At 50.0% G+C, this 23472-nt stretch overlaps 1 protein-coding gene and 3 non-coding genes across 4 annotated transcripts in view; 1 reads left to right on the top strand and 3 right to left on the bottom strand.

Moving 5' to 3' along the window:
* The window catches only part of gpc3 (glypican 3), a 64724-nt gene extending 41777 nt beyond the window's left edge, over positions 1 to 22947 (bottom strand). The window contains exons 1-4 of the mRNA XM_029257177.1: positions 22899 to 22947; positions 19656 to 19852; positions 19268 to 19349; positions 8277 to 8438 (exon numbers count right to left, since the gene is read on the bottom strand). Coding sequence (XP_029113010.1) covers positions 8277 to 8438; positions 19268 to 19349; positions 19656 to 19852; positions 22899 to 22947 — 490 coding nt within the window. The remainder of the gene's footprint in view (positions 1 to 8276; positions 8439 to 19267; positions 19350 to 19655; positions 19853 to 22898) is intronic.
* On the bottom strand, positions 301 to 371 carry trnag-gcc (transfer RNA glycine (anticodon GCC)). The gene has a single exon. It is a non-coding gene; the product is annotated as a tRNA-Gly (tRNA).
* trnal-aag (transfer RNA leucine (anticodon AAG)) lies at positions 1089 to 1170 on the bottom strand. Its single transcript has one exon. It is a non-coding gene; the product is annotated as a tRNA-Leu (tRNA).
* Positions 5403 to 5474, top strand: trnac-gca (transfer RNA cysteine (anticodon GCA)). Its single transcript has one exon. It is a non-coding gene; the product is annotated as a tRNA-Cys (tRNA).
* Positions 22948 to 23472: the final 525 nt, after the last annotated feature.

Below are 23472 nucleotides of genomic sequence, written 5' to 3' on the forward strand. Positions count from 1 at the left end.
CTGAAGGCTGCTGATTTGACCCCCCACAAGGGAAATGTGCCTCATATTTATTCATTTAGCATCCAAAGCGAATGAAGACACTGAGGTAAGTATGACAATCGCCTCTTTTCAGTTGCTGTTTATTTACATCTCTGCTTCAACCAAATGTTTTACCCATTCATGCAGTAGGGTATTTTACAGCATCGGTTCAGGGTAAGCAGTGTGTTGAAGGGTGGTACCGAAGGAGTAAGACTTCAATAGCTACACAACGGATCATAAGGAAAAGGAGGGAAAGATTTTGACGGTCACAAAACAAGGAAATGCATTGGCCGGGAATCGAACCCGGGCCTCCCGCGTGGCAGGCGAGAATTCTACCACTGAACCACCAATGCTGTGCTACTGCTTTCTACCCTTGAAATACACAGCTGTAAAATAAGTCTTTTTTTAACTGAAACGCTGATGGGCAAAGGAAGAGAATCAGTGTAAATACACAGTATGTCCAAAAGTAAAGGGTAAAACTCTAAAACACACCGGTAAAGATCCAGATGCCGAAAACGCGGCTGATTTTAGCGCCAGTGAAGGAAAGTTATAACTATCCGCTCCGCACCGACACCACCAAACGATCCGAAACAAACCTTTATTTAATAACCCAGATTGTGGGAGATTCATAAACGATAAGGAGGCGGTTATTATATGACCGAAGCTCGCGCTGTCGGAGGGACATGAAGCGGGAAGATCAAGCGAAATGTAGCGCTAGTTTTACTTTATTCGCGTCTCGAGCGACCGGCAGTGCAACGTGTTGGTAAGATGAAGTAAAACGGGGTTTGCTGTGTGGTACATCATGGTAATCGACGAAACAAACCCGTCTCATCTCATCCCTTCCATATTTACGCTTGAATTATTATTCTTTGTCCCAGATGATTTGGTGTTATATAACTTTTCTTTAATTGTATTCAGCGAACGCTTTTTTTCTCTAAACTCAGCGAGTTGACAGTGTCGCTACTTGGAATTATTTCCTCATTTCTGGAGCAGAGTATTTTTACTGTATCTCTTCGCGGTAAGTGCCTCGTTCGAGGCTGCTATAGGAGGAGCCCACAAAAAATGCCCGCTGGCAGCGGTGGGATTCGAACCCACGCCTCCGAAGAGACTGGAGCCTTAATCCAGCGCCTTAGACCGCTCGGCCACGCTACCGACCTCGAATACCTTTCTTTACTATGACTAACACACACTATAAACACTTTATTCTACTGGCTATTTATTTTAGTCCATGTAGGAATCTCTAAGCGGGAGGGGTGAACCCTGCACGAGACAACACCCCATCGCAGGGTAGAATACAGTACTGTACTGTATTTCAGTTCATTTGCCTTAATTCATACAGCTGACGACACGTTTCATCGAAAAAAACTTACAATGTTGAGAAACAAAGATTAACTCCACCATTTATAGAACCATTAAAATTGTTACTTACCCAATTTACAAAAGTAAACTTCACCCCGACAGCTAAAGGTGGGATTTGAACCAACAACCCTCACCTCTAAAAGGAGCAGCTCTAACCACTACTTAGTCAAGCGAACTGATAAAAGGCACATTTCCCCAGGTGGAGTTGGATTCAATCTGCAGTACAGCAGTTAAAAACTGGGATATTAGCCATTAATTATAAGAAACGTCCTCTTTGGCTAGAACTGTTTGAATGTTTTTTCTTTGAAGCCACAGTGAAGCCAGAACAATAAACAACAAAATCCCAAAATCAATGAAAATAGTAACGTGTGCAGCGTTTAACGTAAAAACCCAAGTGAAACCACCTGACTGACGGCAGGAACTTCCTTATGAAACACCTAGAAATTCCAGAATTAGGTTTTTACATGTAATTCTGAAATTTCAGTTCCATTGCATTTTACACAACCTTTTTACATTTATGTATCAGACACTTTTCTCCAAAGCAACTTCCGATGAACTCTATGTAGTGTTATCAGCCCACACACCTTGTTCACCGTGGTGACTTACATTGCTAGATACACTACTTACACTGGGTCACTCATCCATACATCAGTGGAAGACGCTCTCTCTGTCACTCACACACGAGGTTGAACCTGAACAGCATGTCTTTGGGCTGTGGGAGGAAACCAGAGCACCCAGAGGAAACTCACGCAGAGAACATGCAAACTCCACACAGACAGAGCGGGAATCAAACCCAGGCACTCTAAGACAGCAGCACTACTCACCGTGCCACCCATCTTTAAATTTTTTCTTTTTTTTTCTTATTGTTATGCTTTAAATTTTCAGCCCCTCCTTCATAAGCCCTAAAAAATTCACAGGCTCTGGACACTGTGCCTACAGGGACTAGTGGGAGATCCAGAATTGCACTGGGACCAGTTACACCCTGGATTCGGTGATTTTGGCAAATCCTTGAAGTCTGGGTTAGTGAATGTTTGTATATCGAGTGTCCGTACCACGGTGAAAGGGATGGCTGTACAAGGTAAATGCACTTAACAAAGGCATACAGCAGTCAGAGCTTTTATAGACCAGCCCACCTGCCATGAACACTATTGGGCAGTGTTTCTGGTAGGCAACCGCAGCGATCTACCCCCACACACCCCCCACACACCCCCCACACACCCCCACACCCCTGCCCTGAGCTGAAGGTGGGGGGCGCCACTGAAGTGAAACACTTTAATTGAAGAGCCCACAGTACCGACAGCGAGGGGCAGGCAAAGTGCCCTATGAAATAAGAGGTGGTCACTGATGGAAGTTGCATAATTTAGATTCGCTCTTAAGTGCTACCGTGTGTATTCATGGCACATAAAACTAAAGGTCCCCCCCATTTAAAATGAACATATTCAGAAAACCAGCCGACAAAAAAGCGAAAACAATGTAGATACGACTCGTTTAAAGCCTCTCAAAGCGGCGAACGCATAGAAAAGGTGGTTGTGGACCACAAGGGACGTCAGAGCCTCGCTGGAGCCATCACCAGAGGAGTGTGTTTCTGCTTGACTCAGCGACGCACACCGTGGCCCCCCCTGCCTCTGATCGCTACCGCGGTAACGGAGATGCCTTTTTTTGAAGTGCTCCACACCACCCATTAACTTCAGCACCTGTCCAGAACATGGGCAAGGCGACGAGCGTGCCTCAGGTTGCCTAAACGGAAGCTGTGCCCTACACACCGTACAAAGGGTCCCCGCCTCCGGGGCCTCGTCCTCCAGGATTACCCAGGATCCTCCTCTCCCGAACCGAATGGCACGATGACAGAATGGCAAAGCACGAGGCTTTCTCTGGCAGCCATGGATGGGAAATGACCAACAAGAATTTTCCGCAGAGACAGCCTACAACGGGACATACACAGCGTGTGTGTGTGTGTGTATACAAAGACAGGTGTGTTAAAGGAGACTCCACAGACACACACATGCACACACAATGAGAGCATTAAGAAAGGTTGGCAGACACGAGCTGCTTGTATGATGGCTGCGGAACATGTGACCGCATGGTTAAAGGGTTCAAACCCCAAGCAGGACGCGGCTGCCGTACCCTTCGCCAAAGGCCCGCGGAGTGTGTGGGCTACAAGATGTTTAGGCACAAATGTCACACAGAGTTGAAAAGAAAGTCACTTTCATGTGAAATATTACCCAGCAATAATAAAGAGTGCCACCCTAGCCCAAATGAAGAGTGTCTTGTGTGTGTGACGGGGTCCTGTCTTTCTGGGGTAATAACAGCACTAGCGAAGATTTAAATCCTCAGTAGGAACGATATGCAAATGAGCCACATGCGGCGTGAGCCGGCTGACTAATTATCAACAGAGAGGCAGCCAGCGATCCAAGGTGCCCGGTCGCTTTTGTCGGAAGACGGAGGCTGGAGATACTCTCTGTGAAACAAAGAGGCTTCTTTTGAGAATTTGCGGCAGGGGAGTGGGTCCTGCATCGGTCAAGCGGTCGGCACGAGGGATCGAGATGGTTCACTGGTGCCGGTGCAGCACGGTGAATCTGCTGGGGGTGGGAGGAAGTTTCCAAAACGAGAGTCGCCATCAGAGTGCCGGTGGGGCAAGAGATCTGGCGGGCGTCCACGATGTGGTCAGCGATCGGGGCAGAATGCGGTGGGCAGGGGGAGAGAGAGAGAGAGAGAGAGAGAGAGAGAGAGAGACTCCTTTGATCTGCAGACCCAGATTTTCTGGCGTCAATGATCAACCTTGTCCAAGGTCACCTTGGGTGTAGAATCCAGCATGGAGCCCAAATGCTCCTTCTTCCAGAGCCACGGCCAACTGCTGCGCGGCTGGACACACCCGGCTCTGAAGGACACAATTTCACCACCGACGCATCTCGCTCCACACAAGTGGGACACGGCCATGGAGTGAGAACTTGCGATGGAGACACTCGGGTTGGTCACACCGATTTAAACAGTTAGTCATCGCCAACTGGAGAGCACGTTAACTTTCACAACATGGCGATGCTCATACGTCCAGCAGCTCCTCATCTCCGGCAACCCCAAAGGAGCAGACAAGCAGACGGCCATCCGAGTCTCCGAGGGCCGCAGCACGCGGAAAGACGATGACACACTCTGAAAAGTAGGTTAGAACGAAGCCAATGACCAGCAGACAACGACAAGGTAATGAGCGGTAAATCCCCGCTCGCCCGGCTAACGACACCGGCAGGGCTCGTTGCGGAGCGCTCATTAAGTCATTAGGTTTCACCCCCAGCGCTGGACAAACGACCTCAGGTACGTCCAAGTCTCGGCGCAATCGGGGACCCCTCTCCGACACCTGGCTGCCTGGAAGGCGAATTCACTCCGCAGGGGGAAATGGGAGGGAAATGACTTCGAGGCACCAGGTGTCGGCGTGATGCCGCATTCCGGCACATTCCGAGGGGAAGAGGGACAAAAGGGTTCTTGGGATGTTCTGAGCTGGTGGAACTGAGGTGGCTGTGCGCTGATCTCCACCAGCAAACACGGCGGTGTAGATGAAGAGGAGGCGATCACGGAGAAAGGTGAAACTGAGAGCTGGGAAACAGCGGGGAGTTTTATAGGGCAGCAGGTAGGAGAGTGGCTAGAAGTGCTGCCTTTGAGTGGTAACACTCTTGATAAAGGTACTTGTCCTAAATTAATAATACACACCCACATTACCTGAAACCGCTTGTCCCAACCAGGGTCACAGCAAGCCAGAGCCTAACCCAGCAACACGGGGCCTAAGGCTGGAGGGGGAAGGGACACACCCAGGACAGGATGCCAGTCCGTCGCAAGGCACCCCAAGCAGGACTTGAACCCCAGACCCACCAGAGAGTAGGACCCGGTCAAACCCGCTGCACCACTGTGCTCCCCAAAAAAATACTACACGAATGCTAAATCGCTTTGGAGAAAAGTGTCAAATAAAAAAGGAAATAGGTATAATTTGTAGGACATCCTCTCGATCAATAATTGGTTCTGTTCACTATTGTTCTTATGGGGGTATAGCTCAGTGGTAGAGCATTTGACTGCAGATCAAGAGGTCCCCGGTTCAAATCCGAGTGCCCCCTGCCTTTTGAGGCTTTTGGCTCCCACCTCCAGCTATAGTACCCTTGAGGAAGGTACTTACCCCACATTGCGCAGGTAAGATTACCCAGCTGTATAAATGGGTAAATATTTGTGTCACTTAACACTGTAATTTGCTATGGAAAGAAGATCCAGCTAAAAGAATGAAGGTAAATGTAAATTTCCAGGGTCTCTGATTTCATCACATGGTGTTTTGGCAAAGTTTCACAGCTTTCTTCACCTTTCCTGCATCGAAGGCACACATTTATTGCCCTCTATTTGTGGGAATTTTACCCTGACTGTCAATGGCAGCAAACGATTCCTAACTCCGCCCCGAAACCCGAAATAAGACGAAAACAATAACTGCTTGCACTTCTAAAAAAAAGGAGTTGCGTTGTGTGCCGGCATCCCCGCTTTTCGGGCGATCTCCCGGAGGAGCACCGGGTGCCGGAGCCCGGGGAGGCAGGGAGAGGGGGTGGGGGTGCCCCCCTCGGGGAACGGGGGGCCGGGCGCTCAGAAGCACGCTCTTCTTTTGACTGCTGACTCGACTGGAGAACAAAGAATAAAGCGAAAACGCCAAACCTTCGATTCATTCCTCACGCTGTCACGTCAGGCCCTTCGCACACATCCTAATGGCTGCAACTTATCCTCTTTGAGCTGGGGGGGGGGGGGGGGGGGGCTGCTGCTTTTTTTTTTTTTTTTTTGGCTTTTAAAAGAGAATCTGTTACCATTTCTAAATCTCAGACTTTGCAAAGGGGATTAAGTTTCAAATTCTTTTGAAAAGGGATGAAATCCTTCTCCCTCCGCCGGTTCGGCTCGGAAGCGAAGCTCGCGCGCGGCCTCCTCTCCGTCCGTCTCGGCGTGCGCGGCTTTCTCGCGCCGCACGGGTTACGGACATGCTTCGCACGCAGCGCCGTGTCTATTAAACTCGGTCCCGACGCCAAGGTCCGGAGGCTCGCGGGAATTAGAGCCGTCAGTCACGTTGACGGACAGGCGGCCGAGCCGAGCGCCATGACCGATGAGCTTTTTGTCCCCGTTTGACTCATTGACTGACTGAACCTATTGAGCGAGTGATTAATTTTTTACCCTCATGCTAATAAAGATCTTGCCACTTCCCTCCGCACAATACAACTAATCATCCCTCTGCGGATTAAAAAAAGTTCGCAGTCTGATAATCTGACAATTGCGGCAGCGGAAGGTCCGGCCTTGAGCCGGTGAAGCTAAATGACATTACAACACTTAGTCCGTTCCGCGTTCGCATCTCTCTCGTTCTCGTCTCGTTTCGTCTTTCCTTCGTCGGCTCTGTGGCGGTTTTTCATTTCCCGTCGCGCTGTTAAACCGATTGATCGGCCGCGTTTGGCTACCGCTCTCTATTTTCTGTTGTTCAATTTCCATTCGCGCCACTCGGGAAACTCTCGAGATATTAGTTTTTCGGATATTAACCGTGTATCGACACATCACGCTTTAATGGCTTGCGAGGTTGAAAACTGCACATAAGTTTTCTTTCCCAACAGGTGTGAGTGATAAATGAATAAATGCTGATCTGTGACAGACAGACGGACACAAACACACACACACACACACACACACACACACACCTGTCTTAGCCGCTCCAGGGCTGCGCTTTTACCGAGGCGGCACAACCGCTAGGCGGCAGGAAAGAAGAGTTAAGGACCAGTCGGGAGTCTCCGAGCCTTAACCACACGGTGACGCTCCCCTCCGGTAAGACGACAGTCCTGAGACCCCCCCAAACCCCCACGGTGGACAGGGTGCCCTTTCATGGTAGTTTGACGAAGCCGACTTGAAACGGCCGAACCCTTGCCGCACTCCGGCGCACGTTAAAAAACTTCCAAGCTGGAGAGAGGGTGGCTGGGGAGGTGGGCAGACTTGGGTTCGAGAGAGGACTCTGGGAGATAAGAGGGCGACGAGTGGGGATGGGAGGCCTTTGATCTCCAGCAGAGGCAAGAGCACAAAAGAATAAAAGAGGCGGCGCGAAGAACAGAGGACGGGAAAAAAACACAAAGCAGTCGCTCGATACCCAGCGTAACCGGGAGGAACAACAAGAGAAGACAAGACGGCGATGATGCCGCCGGTCCCACGGCTGCACGGGAAGTTCTCCCGGGGTCCGGACCTCAAGCAATTAGCATCGAGTTCCCCCTAACGAAAGCGCGCCGCGCCGCCGCGGACGGGCCTAACCTCATTACGGCAGAACGACGGAGGCGAGCGCGGCCTCCGTTCCCGTGCCGACGTGCCGCGTTTGTCTATTCATCTGCGCCTCCCGCTAATGAGCGAACGCGGAGCAGAGCCTCCCTCGACCGTGAGGTTCCATCTACAAGTGCCACTCGCGTCGCTCGTTTCATCCGCGTTGCCGGCTGTGCCTCGGTGCCGAGACGTGCGGGACGGCAGGACCGGGGGGCCTCGGCTTGCGTTGCTACGCACGCACGCGTTACGTCCCGTATTCGTGTGGCGCGCGATCGCTCGGACGAACTCGGCTCGCGTCTCCTCTCGCTCGGCTACGTTCTCGATGGTTTAAGCTCTTTACAGGGAGCAGCGGGTGGCGTGCTGGTTCGAGTCACCGCCTTGCAACCGGAGAGCTGTGTCTGACTCCCACTCCTGCACCATTACCCTTGATCAAGGTACTTAACCCTGGACTGATACAGCAAGAATGCGCTGCTCTCTTAAATTGCTGGAAAAGCTTACTATGAAATAACTGTGAGCTGCGCTTTATATGAGCATCAGAGTGTAAATTGCTTTGGAGAGAAGCATCAGCTCCATGAAAAATTAATAACCGCACACGTCTCTTTTACCTTGGAAGAGGGCAGCGTTCTGTATGATGAGAAGCTTGAGCTGGGCGCTGGATGCCTGTAGGTTGGATTCCATGTTCTGCCGGGCCACCGCCTGGTATCGCTCCTCCATCTTCCGCGAGCAGCAGGTCGGACCTTTGGTCTGGCAAACCTGCAGGTCCGAACCTGTCCGGCAGAAGAAGGGGTCGAGGTAGAGAGGGAGATCCGTCACGCTCGGCATTAGGTGGCGTAGCAGTTAGAGCCTCGCACTTTGGACTCAAAGGACATGGGTTTGAATCCCACTGTAATACCCTGGACGAAGGCACTTGCTGCTACTGCTCCAGTAAATTGCCCTGTAGGCATAGATATGTAAATCATTGCAAGCGAGCAACGGCAGAGGAACGAATAAAGATTCCGGAAAACCGTTCCCAAAGCTGACTGCCTATAGTGAGTAAAACAAGGGAAAAATCAATGTTTCACAAGCAGAGTATCATAAAAAGTTAAATAACGATACTCGGGGAAAAAGTCGTCGTGTGTTGAACTCAAGGGCTACGGTGAGCGCGGAACGTTCCGGGACGAACGCGGTCGCAGCGGCGACGCCTCTGCACGGATGTAACAACAGAGACCTGCGTGAATAATAAAGTGAGCGGCTCTTTCTTCCAGCCCGCTGCAGAGATTAACATGACCTGCTGGAACTGCGGCTGTCGCTCGAGGAAAAGCGGCAGAGCGAATAAGAATCCTCCATTTCCAGAGCGAAACGCGTTGATGGGAAGCATCGGAAGAGGTTCAGACAAAGAACTCCGGAGTTTCAGGAAGCTCCCATCTAGGCCCGCAGTCGCTCTTTTTCATATTTATTTATTCATTTTCCGATTCGCACGACTTCGAAACAATCATTTAGTCGAAGGCCAATATTCCTTCCTGTCCGGTCCAGATGTGCTGGCGCTCCGCAAGGTGACACGTACCCTGTTCTCTACTCCCTTCATCCTCGATGTGTTTGACTGATGGCTGCAGCATTTTAACGATTCCCATTTTTGAAACGCACTACATATCCCGGCGCTTTCTGGTCAGAATTCAGTTGTAATTTCACTTCAATCCACTTAAAGCACTAGATAAGCCCACAGATGACCCATGCGCTGAGGGCAAGGCTGAAGAGGAACTGAAATGGAACTCGTGGGTATCCAGCTCAAGTGAAAAGGGAACTCATGAGTGAGCAGATCGTGACCGAGAACAAATTCTCTGCGTGAAAAACACCTGGATCTGGGAGTTTTCCATATATATACTGTATATTCACATACATATAGAGATGGTCCCCGACTTACGAGGGGGTTAAGTCGAAAATGCATTTAATACACCTAACATCATAGCCTTGCATACATGCGATGGTCATTAAGGGCTTGTCGCCTTCACGTTGGGCAATTATCTTGAGTTTCTCCTAGCAATTAATAATAAACAGTAATTACCCTCCTCTTCTTCTTCCCACCAGTAGCAGGAGACACGGATGAGCATTTCCGTGACATTATGGAGGCACAAAACACAACCGTGTGGCAGACCGGGAGATGCGGATCGCGAGAGAGTATCGCACCGCATATCGCTTGCCCGGGAAAAACCGTAATTGAAAATCTGAAGTACGGTTTCTACTGAATGTCTATCGCCAGCTCACCATCGTAAAGTGGAAAAATCGTAAGTCGAACTATCGTAAGTCAAGGAGCATCTGTATACGCATCAGTATATACGCACACGCGCACACGGACATATACGCACAACAAGCGAGTGATGGCAAAGGAGGTCTGATTCGGTAAAGAGGACCAACTATTAAGGAGAAAGTGTGACATCAGACACCGGGGAGGGAATGCGGAGGACCAGTGAGTTTGCTCAAGCGCGCAGCCTCAAATCTACGTTGCTTTTGTTAATTAAAGATTTATTAACTTGGGCCGGTGCTCCTCTTCATGCTTTGCAACAAAACGCCGAGTACCGAACGAGGGAATTCCTCCGCAAAGCCACGCGCGTGGATTGTCGTGCCCCTTATCGAGGGTGGGGAATTTTTCACTGGAGTCTTTCATCTGAAACCCCACGCTCTGTCCTGGAGATGCGGTAAAGATGAAGGGGGCCCATGAGTGCACAAAATTCTGTGGGTGAGGGACCGTGGGTTGTCTCTCTGGATGCAGGTGACCAAAGCAGCAGGTTCCCTCAAGCATCGCTCACATTCCAGTTTCAGGCCCACAAGGACATTCATTAAATGCGAAAAATTGGATTTGCTGGAGTCTTTTGTAGAGGGGAAAATACCATTGAATTTACTGAATAAAAGTGGCAAGGATGTTTCCATTTTATAAAAGAGACACTCACTTATATATACACACACACACATCTATCAAAAAGAAATCATCCAGCAGTAAAAAACTGCGGTCTCGCCGGGGAAAAACACGGACAAAAGGCTTGACTTTGACGAAATCAAAGCTCCAGGAAAACTCCAGACGGCGACAGAACTGAGCTCTTTGCGTGACTGGAGCAGGAGGACGACTCACAAATGAATCACTGCTAAACAAGTGATTTCGGAGAACTTCTCGCCGCGCCTCTGAAGCGCCTCTTCAAGGAGGGCTGCTTTTGCATAAATGGGTTTTAAAAACGGACTTCTCCGAAGAGAATCCATTTCGACAAATTAAATAAATTCGCCCCTCAAACGTTCCGGCTTCAATTTTGTCCGGGGAAGGTCTAAACAGCCGGGTGCGCACGATGCTTCGAAACTTCTCCGACTATCGTCGTCTGTGGATTCCGCGATCAACCAGAAAGAGCGAGAAGGATGTGGAAGTCCTCGAACGGGTCTCTGACACGGATCCCCGGGAGGTTCTGATGGAACAGAGCTCTCCAGCAGCGAGCGGAGCCCAACGCCTCAAGCCGAGGTTCCGGTCTAAGCATGTCACCCGTCCTCAAAGAGGAGCCCCACGGCGTAAGGGGCTTCTCCACTGCAACGTGCAACCACTCAAGGTGACCGAAGTCCCTCCTCAAGGGCGTCGAGGAAGAGACGCATCTGGCGACTTGGAGTCACTCCTTTCTTGCCACCATTTCTAAGGATCTTTATTATAACGAATCGACAAAGAGCAGATAGAACAGAACCGGGTCACGGCAACACGGAGACGCATCATATCACATCAGATCTTCCAAAGTCAATTATATTTGTAAATCGGAATCAGTGTTAACTTTTGTCAAGGAAGAAACTTAGACACTTGAATCAGACTAATAGTTGTATATGGAGCTTCTGACATCAAGCATGAATATGTATTCTTGGGTTAGGGTTAGGTTGCATGGGTAGTCAATGTACATTCTGCACCTTAACCCAAACAGTGTGTGTACTGGAGGGGTTTTCACACTTGAACTTCACGCTCGTTGCTTCAGATAAGAGCGTCAACTTAGCCATTTCCCACAACCACCCTCTTCGTCCCCTAAGTACATCACATATGAGCATCTGGACATATTCATTCCTCTCCGGACCCCGCTATGAGAAGAGGAGACGGATCAATTGAGCCGGTCTGAGCGATGAGACGGATGAGAGCGGGAGCTGCCAATGTGTCAGCGGTGTGTGTGTGTGTGTGTGTGTGTGTAAGTGTTCAGCTGGAGAGGCTACAATAACACTGCACAGATCGACAGAGCAGCAAAGGAACGCAGGAGTACAAATATCCCGACGCAGGCGTGCACCATAGGGGGTAGGAAAGAAAGAGCAAAGGAAGCGGGCTGGAGAGAGAAGAAAGGAAGGGAGAACTAGGCAGAGAGAGACAGGTTGGAGGCGTGAGGGAGAGAGCAAGAGATACAGCCAGAGGGATAGCGGGGCGAGAAGGAAGAAAAAAGAAGCAGAAGAGAGATGTTAGAGGAAGGAGAGAGGGGAGGGAAGCGGGAGAAAGTGAGGGAGAGAGGAGGAGGTGGGAGTACGGTGAAAAACGCGGTACTGTGTGGGCCGGGGGGGGGGGCAGCTGACGAGGCGAGACCCGGGATGACACATCATCAAATAAAACCCTAATGCTGGATAACTGCGCTCAATAAATAACGTTCACGGCTCGCAAAAACTCCTGCTAGTCGCTGCCGTGCTCATAGGTTCACACACACACACACACACACTAAGAGAAGGAGTCCAAAGGAAAGGGATCAGCAGCAGCCCAGGAAAACACAGAGACTCCCACGCAGCACCAGACAGAGTCTCCGAAGATCACCCTCCCTTTGTAGATGGCGGAAAAGAAGCAGCTGAGACAAACCCCGCAACAGCGGACGCCGGGCGCCTGCGAAGGAGCACATTAACACCGACGCAAACGCGCTCGCAAACAGCCCGGCTCCTCCGGGCGCCACGGCCGAGGACGCGGCGGAAACGCGGCGGCCGTTCGGAGCGCGCGGAGGCTTTGGCGCCCGGAGCCGACACCCACGCCCACGGAGGCCACGCGCCGGAGATACGATCGAGCTCATTTCCGATCGCCGAGCGAAATTAAACTTCGAATACCGCGGCGAGAGCCGGGGGAACAGGTTAACGAGGGAAAAAAAGGCCGCGATATCTAATCATTTGCTCCTGCAAAATTGACAATTTCTTCATGCCTCTTCTGATGACTATAGATGATAAATGTCTTTCATTACCGCGGTAAAGAGCGATGGGGGAAACGCGGGGGTCTCGGCAGACGACGGACTCTTTCCGCAGGAAGATCATGACAAACAAAGCAACGTCAGTTTGACGAGTGATCTTTCCACCAACGACACACGCTTAGTTACCTCCGCTGGCCTCCGACACACAACCCTTCCCATTTTCGCTAGCGACCCACAGCTCCGGCACAACCACGCGCTCCTGGAGACCTGCAGGACTCCTCCGGCATATCCCTGTCCATCTCCCTGTCCATCTCCCTTCCGCCAAATTCAGAACATCTCGTTTGAGGTCTTTTTTTTGTTTCTTTCCCCTTCCCACAAATATTTTTACATTTATTCAATTACTTGATGCATTTCTTCAAACCACCTTACAATGTGAAGGTACTTACCTGTTCATACAGCTGGGTAATTTTACCGGAGCAATTTAGGGTAAGTACCTTGCTCAAGGGTACAACAGCCAGAGAGGGGATTTGAACCTGCAACCTTTGAGTCCAACAGCAGGAGAGTGTGAAGAAAAATGGAATTTGCTCCATCTCTATTCATGCACACTCAGCCACAATGCAAGTTCAACAGAAAAGGTGGGGGTGGGGGTGAATACTGCTCGCAGTTCAAAAACTGTTTAAAGGCCTTCATTAATGGCATAAATTATAAATGAGCTACTCGTGTTAAGCGAAGTCAGTGTGAACCTCAAACGGTTTTACCCAAAGCTGTAACCGGGTCTTATTATACATATACAGCCTTATAATATAATATTTTGCGCAGAAACACAGAAGAAAATAATTTCAGCCATTATCGGGAATACGTGAACGAGCAGGGAGTCGGAGCTTTTCGGCGACGGTGCTCATCTAATGTGTTTGGATGGCTGGTGATAATGGCTAAAGCCTCAGTTGTTAAGTGTCTCCAAACTGCGTTTATCAGTGTCTGGTTCTTTATTATTATACATATTTTGCTTTTTGCTTTAATTACTCCCATCGGATGCGTTCCCTGCGAACCCCAACCTGTCTACAACATTTTCTCAAAGTCGGCGCAGCTCAAAAATGTCCGTGACCGAAGGGAATTTGCCCGGAATCTCAAACGTCCGGATCCAACGCTTTGGGAGATTTGTAACGGGCGTCTTCCGCTCCGTTTCCTTCGTTATGATTTGCATGGTGCGCTTATTAATTTTTTTTCTTGCCGCAAGCCTAACCGCAGGGCTGCTAGGACACATATCTCCAAAAACTCCCAAAACATGGAGCGGGACCCCACGAGCAGGTTATCGTTCGCTGGAATGCAGTCGAAGCGAACTGGAGCAGACCGGTGCAGCGCTCCTGTGTGAGTGTGTGTGTGTGTGGGGGGTGGGGGGCTCCAGACCCCTGCGTGGGCCTCAATCTGGGTCGCTTTGCTGATGGAGCCGGGCGCCAGCGGTGGCCCCCGGCCCTCTTCTTGTCGCTCCAAGGGTTTCGGCCGGACAGACAAAAGCAGCTCGGCGGCAGATCCCGCGCAGCCTTATTAAAGGGGCGTCCTGTCGGGGGGGCAGCGGGGGGCAGCGGGGGGCAGCGGCCGGGGTGGCTCTCTCCGAAGGTCACTTTGCTTTTATTTGTCCCTTTTACTCCAAGGCCGCCGGCCGCCCTGGACGCTGTCCGTCTTCCACCCTGTTATCTTCTGCCAACCTCATTTGCATAACGAGTGTCGGGAAGAGGGACACGGCGAGCGAGAACAACGCTCCGCCTCTCGTCCTCTGGCTCGGTCTGTCCGGCACCGGGCCCGGGGTACAGCACGCCTCCGTTCGCCCCGGCACTTATGGGTTCGGCGCTGGCGCGGGTTCGAGACAACCGCTCCGCCCCGCCACCTCGGACCGACCCGACGGCGGGAACGGAACGACTTGGCGCTCATCCGGCCCCTAAACCTCTCGCAGGTCTCCCGCGTGGCGCCGCGCGTCGGACGAGTTTGAACCCGTCACTTGGAAGGGGCAGTAACGGCAGACATGTATCAGGGCAGAGGGGCATTTCCTCTGGCGCTACACTATACGCAGCAAGCACATACACCGACCCCAACTGGAGCACAGTCACAGTGGGTGAGTTTGTATGTGTGAAACAGAGAGAGAGAGAGAGAGAGAGAGAGAGAGAGAGAGAGAGAGAGAGAGAGAGAGAGAGAGAGAGAGACAGGCTGTGCGATGGCACAGAAGGGCCTCGGAGGGAATAACAAGCCAACAGCCCTCTGTGCTTTGACAACTAGCCTTCATTACCGCCTTCAGACTGCCTCTCGCCCCCAGGAAGGAGCACTGAAAGCAGAGCCTGTCCTCCTCCAGCTGTCTTTCCCTCCACACCTCGGTCCCCGGCGCCTCGCCGCTCTGCGTTCTTTCTGCCAGGAGGGAGAGCGCGGGATCTCCCGCTCGCTGCCGGCACCCCGCGATGCGCCATTAGCACTCGGCCGCTTCATCCGGCGGGAGTCCGCCCCCCACGCACACATACCTCCCGTGCAACCTTACACACCCCTGTCCTGCTGCCCCGCAGCAAACCCGTAGGTCCTCGACACAACCCATTAACCTGCAAATGAAAAATAGGAGCACCGTGACACGTCCTGAGAGTTCGCGCCGGCGGTTTGCCACCAGAAATACCGCAGATGGCTCCGTTCGGGGGCACGGATCCAGCAACCCTCAGCCGTTACATCTGCAGGTCCTGGCAAACTGCGAGAGGCTTCAGTGTCCTGCTCTTTCCAGACACTGGCAGCGGAAATTCAATACGGGACGACACTGCTGCATGTGGACAGGATGGTAAAGTTAATGTCATAATATGTTATTACCATTATTACAGTATGTTGCTAATATTTTTGTGTGCTATATAAACAGAGCTATACAGTGTATATATATATATATATACATATATATATATATATATATGTATATATATAAGGCTGGAGGGGACACAGCCAGGATGGGACACCTGTCCACTGCAAGGCACCCCAAGCAGGATTCAGACCCCAGACCTGCCAGAAAGTGGGACCCAGCCAAGCCCATTGCATCACCGCACCCCCAATACTATAATATTAATACATAATAATTAGTTATTATTGTTGCTATTAATAATAATAATAATAATAAGAAGAAGAAGAAGAAGAAGAAGAAGAAGAAGAAACAAAAGCAGCTCTGAAACATATTCCTGTAAGATGTGGTGGAAATGGCCTTTTGGTACCAGTTACCATTAACCAGGGTTACATTTGGTGAGAGGCAGGGGTGTGAGAGGGAAAATAGACTCAGTGGGCAGCAGGAGCAGCTCCAGAGTTGGGGCTCAACCCAGGAAGGCTGGCAAAGGGTGCGAGAAGGAGACAGGAGAGATGGGAGAATAAATCTGCCGAACAACCAAGTGTGTCCAGAAAAAGTGCCTTCCATGGCAGTGTGTAGTTCAGAGAGTGTGTGTGTGTGTGTGTGTGTGTGTGTGTGTGTGTGGGATTGGGCGTGTGATTGTTTGCCCATGACCACTCATGACAGTTAATTCCCTCCAATTAGCTGGCCACAGCCAAACAAGAAACACACACACACACACACACACACACACACGTCGCTTGCACACCCATCACTTTATATGCAGCAGGATTTGACGGCTGATCTTTGAACCTATCTGCCCTCCCCCTGTAGTAGAGCCCCCCCCCCCATCCCCCCATGGGTGGGAGTATCAAGGAGCACCCCCCCCCTCCCCCCCCTCACAGCACATGGTGTCCTGTCTTGTACTTTGCATATTTATGGCACATTTTAATATCCATCTTTAAACATCACCGCTACACAGCTCTCCTGCTACCCCCAGTAGAGTGAAAAAAACACAATTAACCTCACACACTGCCAGAGTCTGACAGAACAGTAAAACACCCAATTAACATTTCGGGCCAACAAGTGTTTCGACTTCATAAAAAGGTACATTCTCACAGAGAGGAATCTGCTTATATGAGGAACACAGAATGAAGGAGGAAGCTGATGGGAGATGTCATCTGAGACCGACCCCCGTGCACCCCTCCATTCATCTGTGTTTCTCAACCACTCGCTCCTCAAACACGGCAGCTATACTACATTTATTTAGCAGACACTTTTCTTCAAAGCGACTTCCAATGAATTCTATGTGGTGTTATCATCCCACACACCTTATTCACCGTGGTGACTTACACTGCTAGATACACTGCTTACACTGGGTCACTCGTCCATACATCAGTGGAACACACACACCCTCTCTGTCACTCAGACACTATAGGTGAACCTGGACAGCATGTCTTTGGACTGTGGTAGGAAACCAGAGCACCCAGAGGAAACCCACACAGACATGGGGAGAACATGCAAAGTCCACATAAACTGAGTAGGGATCGAACCCACATCCTCCCACACCACCCAGGCGGTGTGAGACAGCAGCACTACTTGCTGTGCCACCATGCTGCCCACATTAAGAGCAACACGTGTATTTAATATCCAGGCACACCTATTACTTATTTTTTTAGATGCCACGCAGACGCTTCTCTGCAAATCAGGTGAATGTCGTCCAGATTAAATACCTTATTAATGGGAGCAGGAGGAGGGGGCCCCTCCTGGGACTAGAATCTGTCAGTCACGTTGCACGTTCAGTTTCTAAATCACTGCAATGCACTGGAGAGCGTGTCACTTTCCAGGAGCTGCTTCATACCACTTCCCCGTGCAAACACCCCGAGGTGGACGGGACAAGGACACGGTAGGTCACAGGGGAACGAAAACCCCTCGCACTACTGTTATAAATAGACGGAGAACTGTCTACGTTACACATAACCTTCAGGTGAATAAAAACAGACCAAGTAGGAAGGTCTCTTTTTCCTGGGTTCAGTTATTTATTTGACGCTTTTCTTACTTACAGTGATTTATACAGCAGGGTCAATTTGCTGTATGAATGTATGGTAAGTAACCTGATCAAGAGTACAGTAGCGGGAATTGGGATTCAAACCTGGGTTCTTTGAGCCTGGGGCAACAGCTCTAACTACTACGCCACCTGCTGGCCCCTTGGAGGTTTTTAGTACAGTTATTGTTGCATTTTTAAACACCTTGTTCTCCTGGTACTTACTCACACCTGCTAGCAGAAGCGAACCCCTCCCCCCCTCCGACTTCCTGCCTTGCTGGGGGTCTCACAGGACCTCGCATTCGGGCCTCAGATGGAAACATCTGCATTCCGGCACTGCAGCTCCGTAGGCTTCGTAGTATCAGCGAGCCAGTGATCGACTGCTTCCCGTGGAAATATCCACTCGGAAAGAGACGCTCAGGTGACTCCCGGTGTCATGATGAGGTACAGAATCCGGAAATTTGCCGCCAATAGGCAGGACGGCATTTTCCTCCCCAGGGTGAAATGTGGGATGCGTTCACAAAACGTGCTTTGGGTGTTTCCACACACCACCCAGCACGGCGACCCCTTAACGGGTGCAGCGGAACGCGCTCGGGACCTGGGGAGCCCCCTCGGGGGGCTTACACCGTGAAGGTAAAATCTAGGCTCGGGGCGAGCGGCGCACAAAGCCGGCAAGCGTCCAGGCAAATAGACGACGCGTCAAAGAGCAGTTACTGCCAACAGACTGGATCTCCGGGGCTGGAGGGGAGACCAAAGCTGGGGACCCAGCAGCAGCATGACAACTTGCCAGAAGCTAGAAACCAAAAAATGTAAGCAATAATACTCAGTGGGGTCATATATGAATATTTCGGGTGGGCATTAGGCTTGCCCGGATGCTGGGGGGGACACCCGGGACACCCCCTCCCTCGTTGTGCCTACAGCATATTCCCAGCCATCAAAACACTCAAATGGGCTGCAAACCAAACACCTCTAGTCTTTACAATGAGTGTTATGAAATGTGCGGCTTATTAGTTCACATTAATACAGTAAATGAGACATTGCTACATATTTACATCAAAGGTGTCATTTTTCTCCGAGTCACTAATAGGTAACAATTTTACTACATATTGCATAAGCGTAAGAGGAAAGGAAAACATGTGTACATTGAACACATGTGTGAAGTAGTTGTAATGGAAATAGAAACAATAGAGGGGGGTGGTAAAGGTGTCGCCTTACTTTCAAGAGGAAGAAATTAAACTGGCGAGGAAAAGATTACATATGAATCATCTTATTGTTGTCTGGGTATAATGTCATCCAGTTATTTCATGTATCATCATGCTTTATGATGTGTGACAATCAGTCCTGTTTTACACATCAGGCATGAATTCCCACGTCTACCTGGTTCCTGTGATCAATATACGACACAGACCGGCAGCGGCCGGCAGCGGCTCTGGGTTCAACATTCTGTGTTAAAGCTGAATGCGGGTCATTTTTCTCACGTTTCCCATCGCGCATAAAGTCATGGTTGAAAAAAAAAAAAAAGTTATTATTAATATTATTTTCAAAGGGAGTGGAGGAGGAGAGAACATGCGTGGTTACCTGACACCGGGCTCTCGGGGGCCCATTTCAGCCCCGGGTGCAGCAGCTGGAAGGACGCGCGCACCTCGTGGCAGCTCGGCACCTGGACGCCCGCGCGCGCCAGCGACGGCGGCGGCAGCAGCAGCAGCAGCGCGCGGAGGAGCAGCGGCGGCGGCGGCAGCGCACCTGGCGCGCGAGCACCGGCCATGGCGCGAGACTCCGGAGCCAAACTACGGTCGGGGTGACAGGCGACGACCGAGTGTGCAAAACTGTCAGCACGCGCGGCCGTATGGAACAGTCCTCACTCTAGTTTCTATTAATATTAGAAATATTTGTGGCTATTATTCCGAGGGAGAGTCACATTCCTCGGTGGTCAGCGATGACTTGGATTCCAGTTTGAAAGCATCACGCGCTCCTCCGTGTCCAACCGCACAGACCATCCGCGTGACTCCTTCATGCCCACGAACACCAAACTGGCACCAAACACAGTTTCCACGGAGAGGTGAGGTGCCCATTCCCCGATCACCTCCGCCTCCTCCTCCTCCTCCTCCTCCTCCCCCCCCGAGCTCCTCGCTGCCGACCGGCTGCGCAGGAGACGGATGAGCTCTGCACGCGCAAGCCGGGGTGCGCGCCACAGTCGTCGGGAGCGCGCCTGGCGACCCGCCACTTCAGAGCAAAAGCAACATTTGATTTGAAACTTTCCAAAAAAACACCCGTCAAATTTTGTATGAAGATCACATCCGAACAATTATCCATTGGATATATTCTCTTTTGCATCATCATAGCCCGAGCTGTGTTACAATTTCCCTGTTACTGTACATAATGTATGTAGTACAGTGTAAATATTACACTGTATTTTATTCAATATAATTTTGCGACGTAAATGTAATTTTATATAAAGTTTATATTATATATATATATATATATACATAAATGCTGCATATTTAAACATATATACACAGTATCGATAAATATATATATACATATATATGATGTGGAATATTTATTCTGGGCACTAAGAAAGCATATTTCAGTCTTCTATGCACAACAACAGTTTAAAACTTTATTTTATTAACTACATCCAAAAAAAAAATAAACCCTTCTGAACCACAGCTGCCACCCATCATAAGGGACCGAACTGGACCAGTTAGGCTCAATTACCACAGACCCTCGCATGGTAATGAAGCTGTGGGGGGGGACACAGGTGCACGTTTCATCTGTATAGTGAGGACAAGTTCACCGGGGGAGGGGTAATAAATCCCTGTAATAAACCAGGGAGAGCGTGCACCCTCGAGACAGCCTGGGTCATAATGACATCGTGCAGAAACCCACTTGTCACTGATGTGGTACAAAACATGTATTTAACATCTGAGGCAAATTATAATAATCAGTCAAGTAAATCAGGCATGAGAACATAGAGCTGGAGGCCGCAGTGGTTATATCTGATGCCTTGCATTCTGATGGCCCTGGGTTCAAGTTCTGTTCCTGCTATAATTCCCTTTATTTACTTACCCTGCATTGACACAAGTATATCCTGGTATATTTATATACATAAATGCTGCATATTGTTCCGAGATGTACGTCGCTTTGAAGTGTTGGCTAAATGAAGAAATGTAGAGTGGTTAAGTGGTGATGAGTGGACTTGAACTGATAGTTACCCTTCGCATGATTTTTATAGTAACTGAAGTTACAGAAGAGGTTACTGCTGCCTTTGGCTTGCAAAGGTTGGAGAACTGTTCACCCCCTGAACCGGATTTGAACCCGTGGCCAGGTGCCCATCTTAAGTACAAGAAGACTCATGTTACATTGTAAGTGATGGATGAATAAAGGCAAATGTGTCAGGCCTATAGATGATCTATAACAGGCTATTTTCCCACTTTTAACAGAAGGGGTTGAGCACAGTAGCTACAGAAATGGCCAAGAAAAACATGTCTTCAGGAAATCAGGTACCATCACAGCAAGCCATCTTGCACTGAATGTCAACTTGCCCATTTATGATTGTGCATTAGAGCCCCATTTAGTGTTGGGCTATGAGGGGTGATATGAAGGATATCCACACTTTAGGTATTGGTTTAAGTTCTCTAGAGAAACAGACGCAGTAGTCTTGACACAGTTACTGGCACTTGAACGAGGAGCCCGTTGTAACACTGGGCCTAGGTGGCCATCTGCTGGCCAATGGAGGGCATTACACCAAAGTCCCGCGCTCAAAGTTGCGCACAAACGGCGTGTTTTTTCAGTCATTCAACAAATCAGCCTATATATATATATATAGACAGAGGACAGTACCTGTCGCCCCACGTGACTGAAATGAAGCCAGGATCACTGCACACGTTTGAAACTTTATTGGTTCAAGAAAAATCAGTTGAATTAATATGTCACAGCAGTTTAAAACATCTGGCGGATTACAGATGGATACCGTGCAATTTTTTTAGAACCTTAATGGAAAAACCAAAATTGCAAGGTCATCCACCCGAAAACAGCAAGACAAGAAAGCTCACAAGTTACCAGTAAGAGCACAACAGTTACTGTAGGGAAACAAGTCTTGGACCCAATATCCATCTTGATCAGTGTCAGCATTTCTCGGCACCCATATTTCAGGTATTGGGGTCAATAACTATCCGCAGGGTCACGTGCTGCAGGCACAGAGAGTTTTGCATGGATTTGCACAGCAGAATCCACACAAGCTGGGAGCAAACCTGCAAAACTCCCCGTACACAAGCAAAGTAGTGTTTTATTCTGCCCCAAAACACTTTACTCAAAGGACCATCATCCAGTAGGGGGAGCCCAGCAATACTGCAAGTGCACACACTGCAGTAGATCATTTGCAACTACCTGCACTGTGAGCACTTTGGAATTGCCCAGACAAAGCTGGGGGGTATTCAGGGGTCACTGCTGGTTACATGTGACACTCCACTTGAGATGCATGGGGCCTGTACTGCTGGCTGCTGCAGGACATGATGGTCTTCAGTCCAATTACTGGAGCCATCTGCAGAAGCAACTGTGGAACAGCGAAGACATCACCTTTCAAGTCAGAAATTCACCTCCCCCTATTAAGAGAAAAGCTGCATTTTTAATCAAGCCAAGACAAACACCAACATTCTCACGATGATCATGCCATCCCTCCAGCCAGAAGGAGCACCCAGAGCAGTAGATTCTAGACTATTTCACTAACTACACTAGATGCACCTTAGCAGGAGGGGCAGTGAGAAGAATAGTGCTGCCCACTATGGGGGGGGGTGTTCAGGCAAGAGTGTACAGGGAGCACCCTTTTGTACTCCATACTGGGCTCTGCAAGGGAAGAACAAGTCATGTTGCAAGATCACTTTGTGCAGTTACTTAAGGTTGCATTTCATGTGGAACGGGATCCTGGGAGAAGGCGCCTTACGAGTTTGTGCCTAGTGGAATTTTCTAGGTGGCAGTGATCAACGAGTCACAAAGAACAGATTCAGGACTTCTGTCTTCATCGCCAGTACTCAGTTTTACACTGAATTAAGTTTAACGCTGAAGTTCACATCAGGGCAAGGAATTACGGTAAGAAAAAAATCCAGAAGACAGTCTATAACAGAAACAGCAAAAGCTGAAGACGTTAAAGACGCACGCGCGGACACACGCGAGAGATCCCCGAGCGGACTGCAATTCCCACAATGCGCACCGAGCTCGCGGACCACGAGCACATGAAGGCCCAAGCCGAGCAGGGCCATGTGCTCCACACTGCACGGGAGTTTTCCTCCCCGTGATGACCGAGAGTGACTCCCAACCCAAAGGGGCTACAAAACAATCCGTCGGGCTCCATAGTGTTCGTTCGCCTACCCCACTTTCCAAACCGGTGATTAAGTATAAAGACAAGTACTACTGGTCCGAAACGCGTGTCCTGGAGCGACACAATCATTCATGTGCCCTTTCTGCACAAACTAAGTCACTGTGTAAACCACCCACGCAGCCGTAGTTAATGATCGCTTTTAACTAGCAGTGTTGTTGAGCACTGACGGCCTGGGAACTGGACGACTAGTAGTAGTTGATTCCCGCCACAGAAAATCTCTGATAGCGACTGCGGGGGTCGATCGGTAGCAAGCAGTGCGATCCAGCCTGACCGCACGAGGACTCTCCTCACACACAGCGAGACCGCGCGCCATGTGCGCCTTCAAAACCGGTACCGTTGGCTGTGGCTCCGTCCTCGAGCACACCATGGCGCGCGCAAGGGCGGGGGGGCGGCAAGCATCGATGCT

This window comes from Scleropages formosus, chromosome 13 (genome assembly GCF_900964775.1).
Source record: "Scleropages formosus chromosome 13, fSclFor1.1, whole genome shotgun sequence".
Taxonomy (NCBI): domain Eukaryota; kingdom Metazoa; phylum Chordata; class Actinopteri; order Osteoglossiformes; family Osteoglossidae; genus Scleropages; species Scleropages formosus.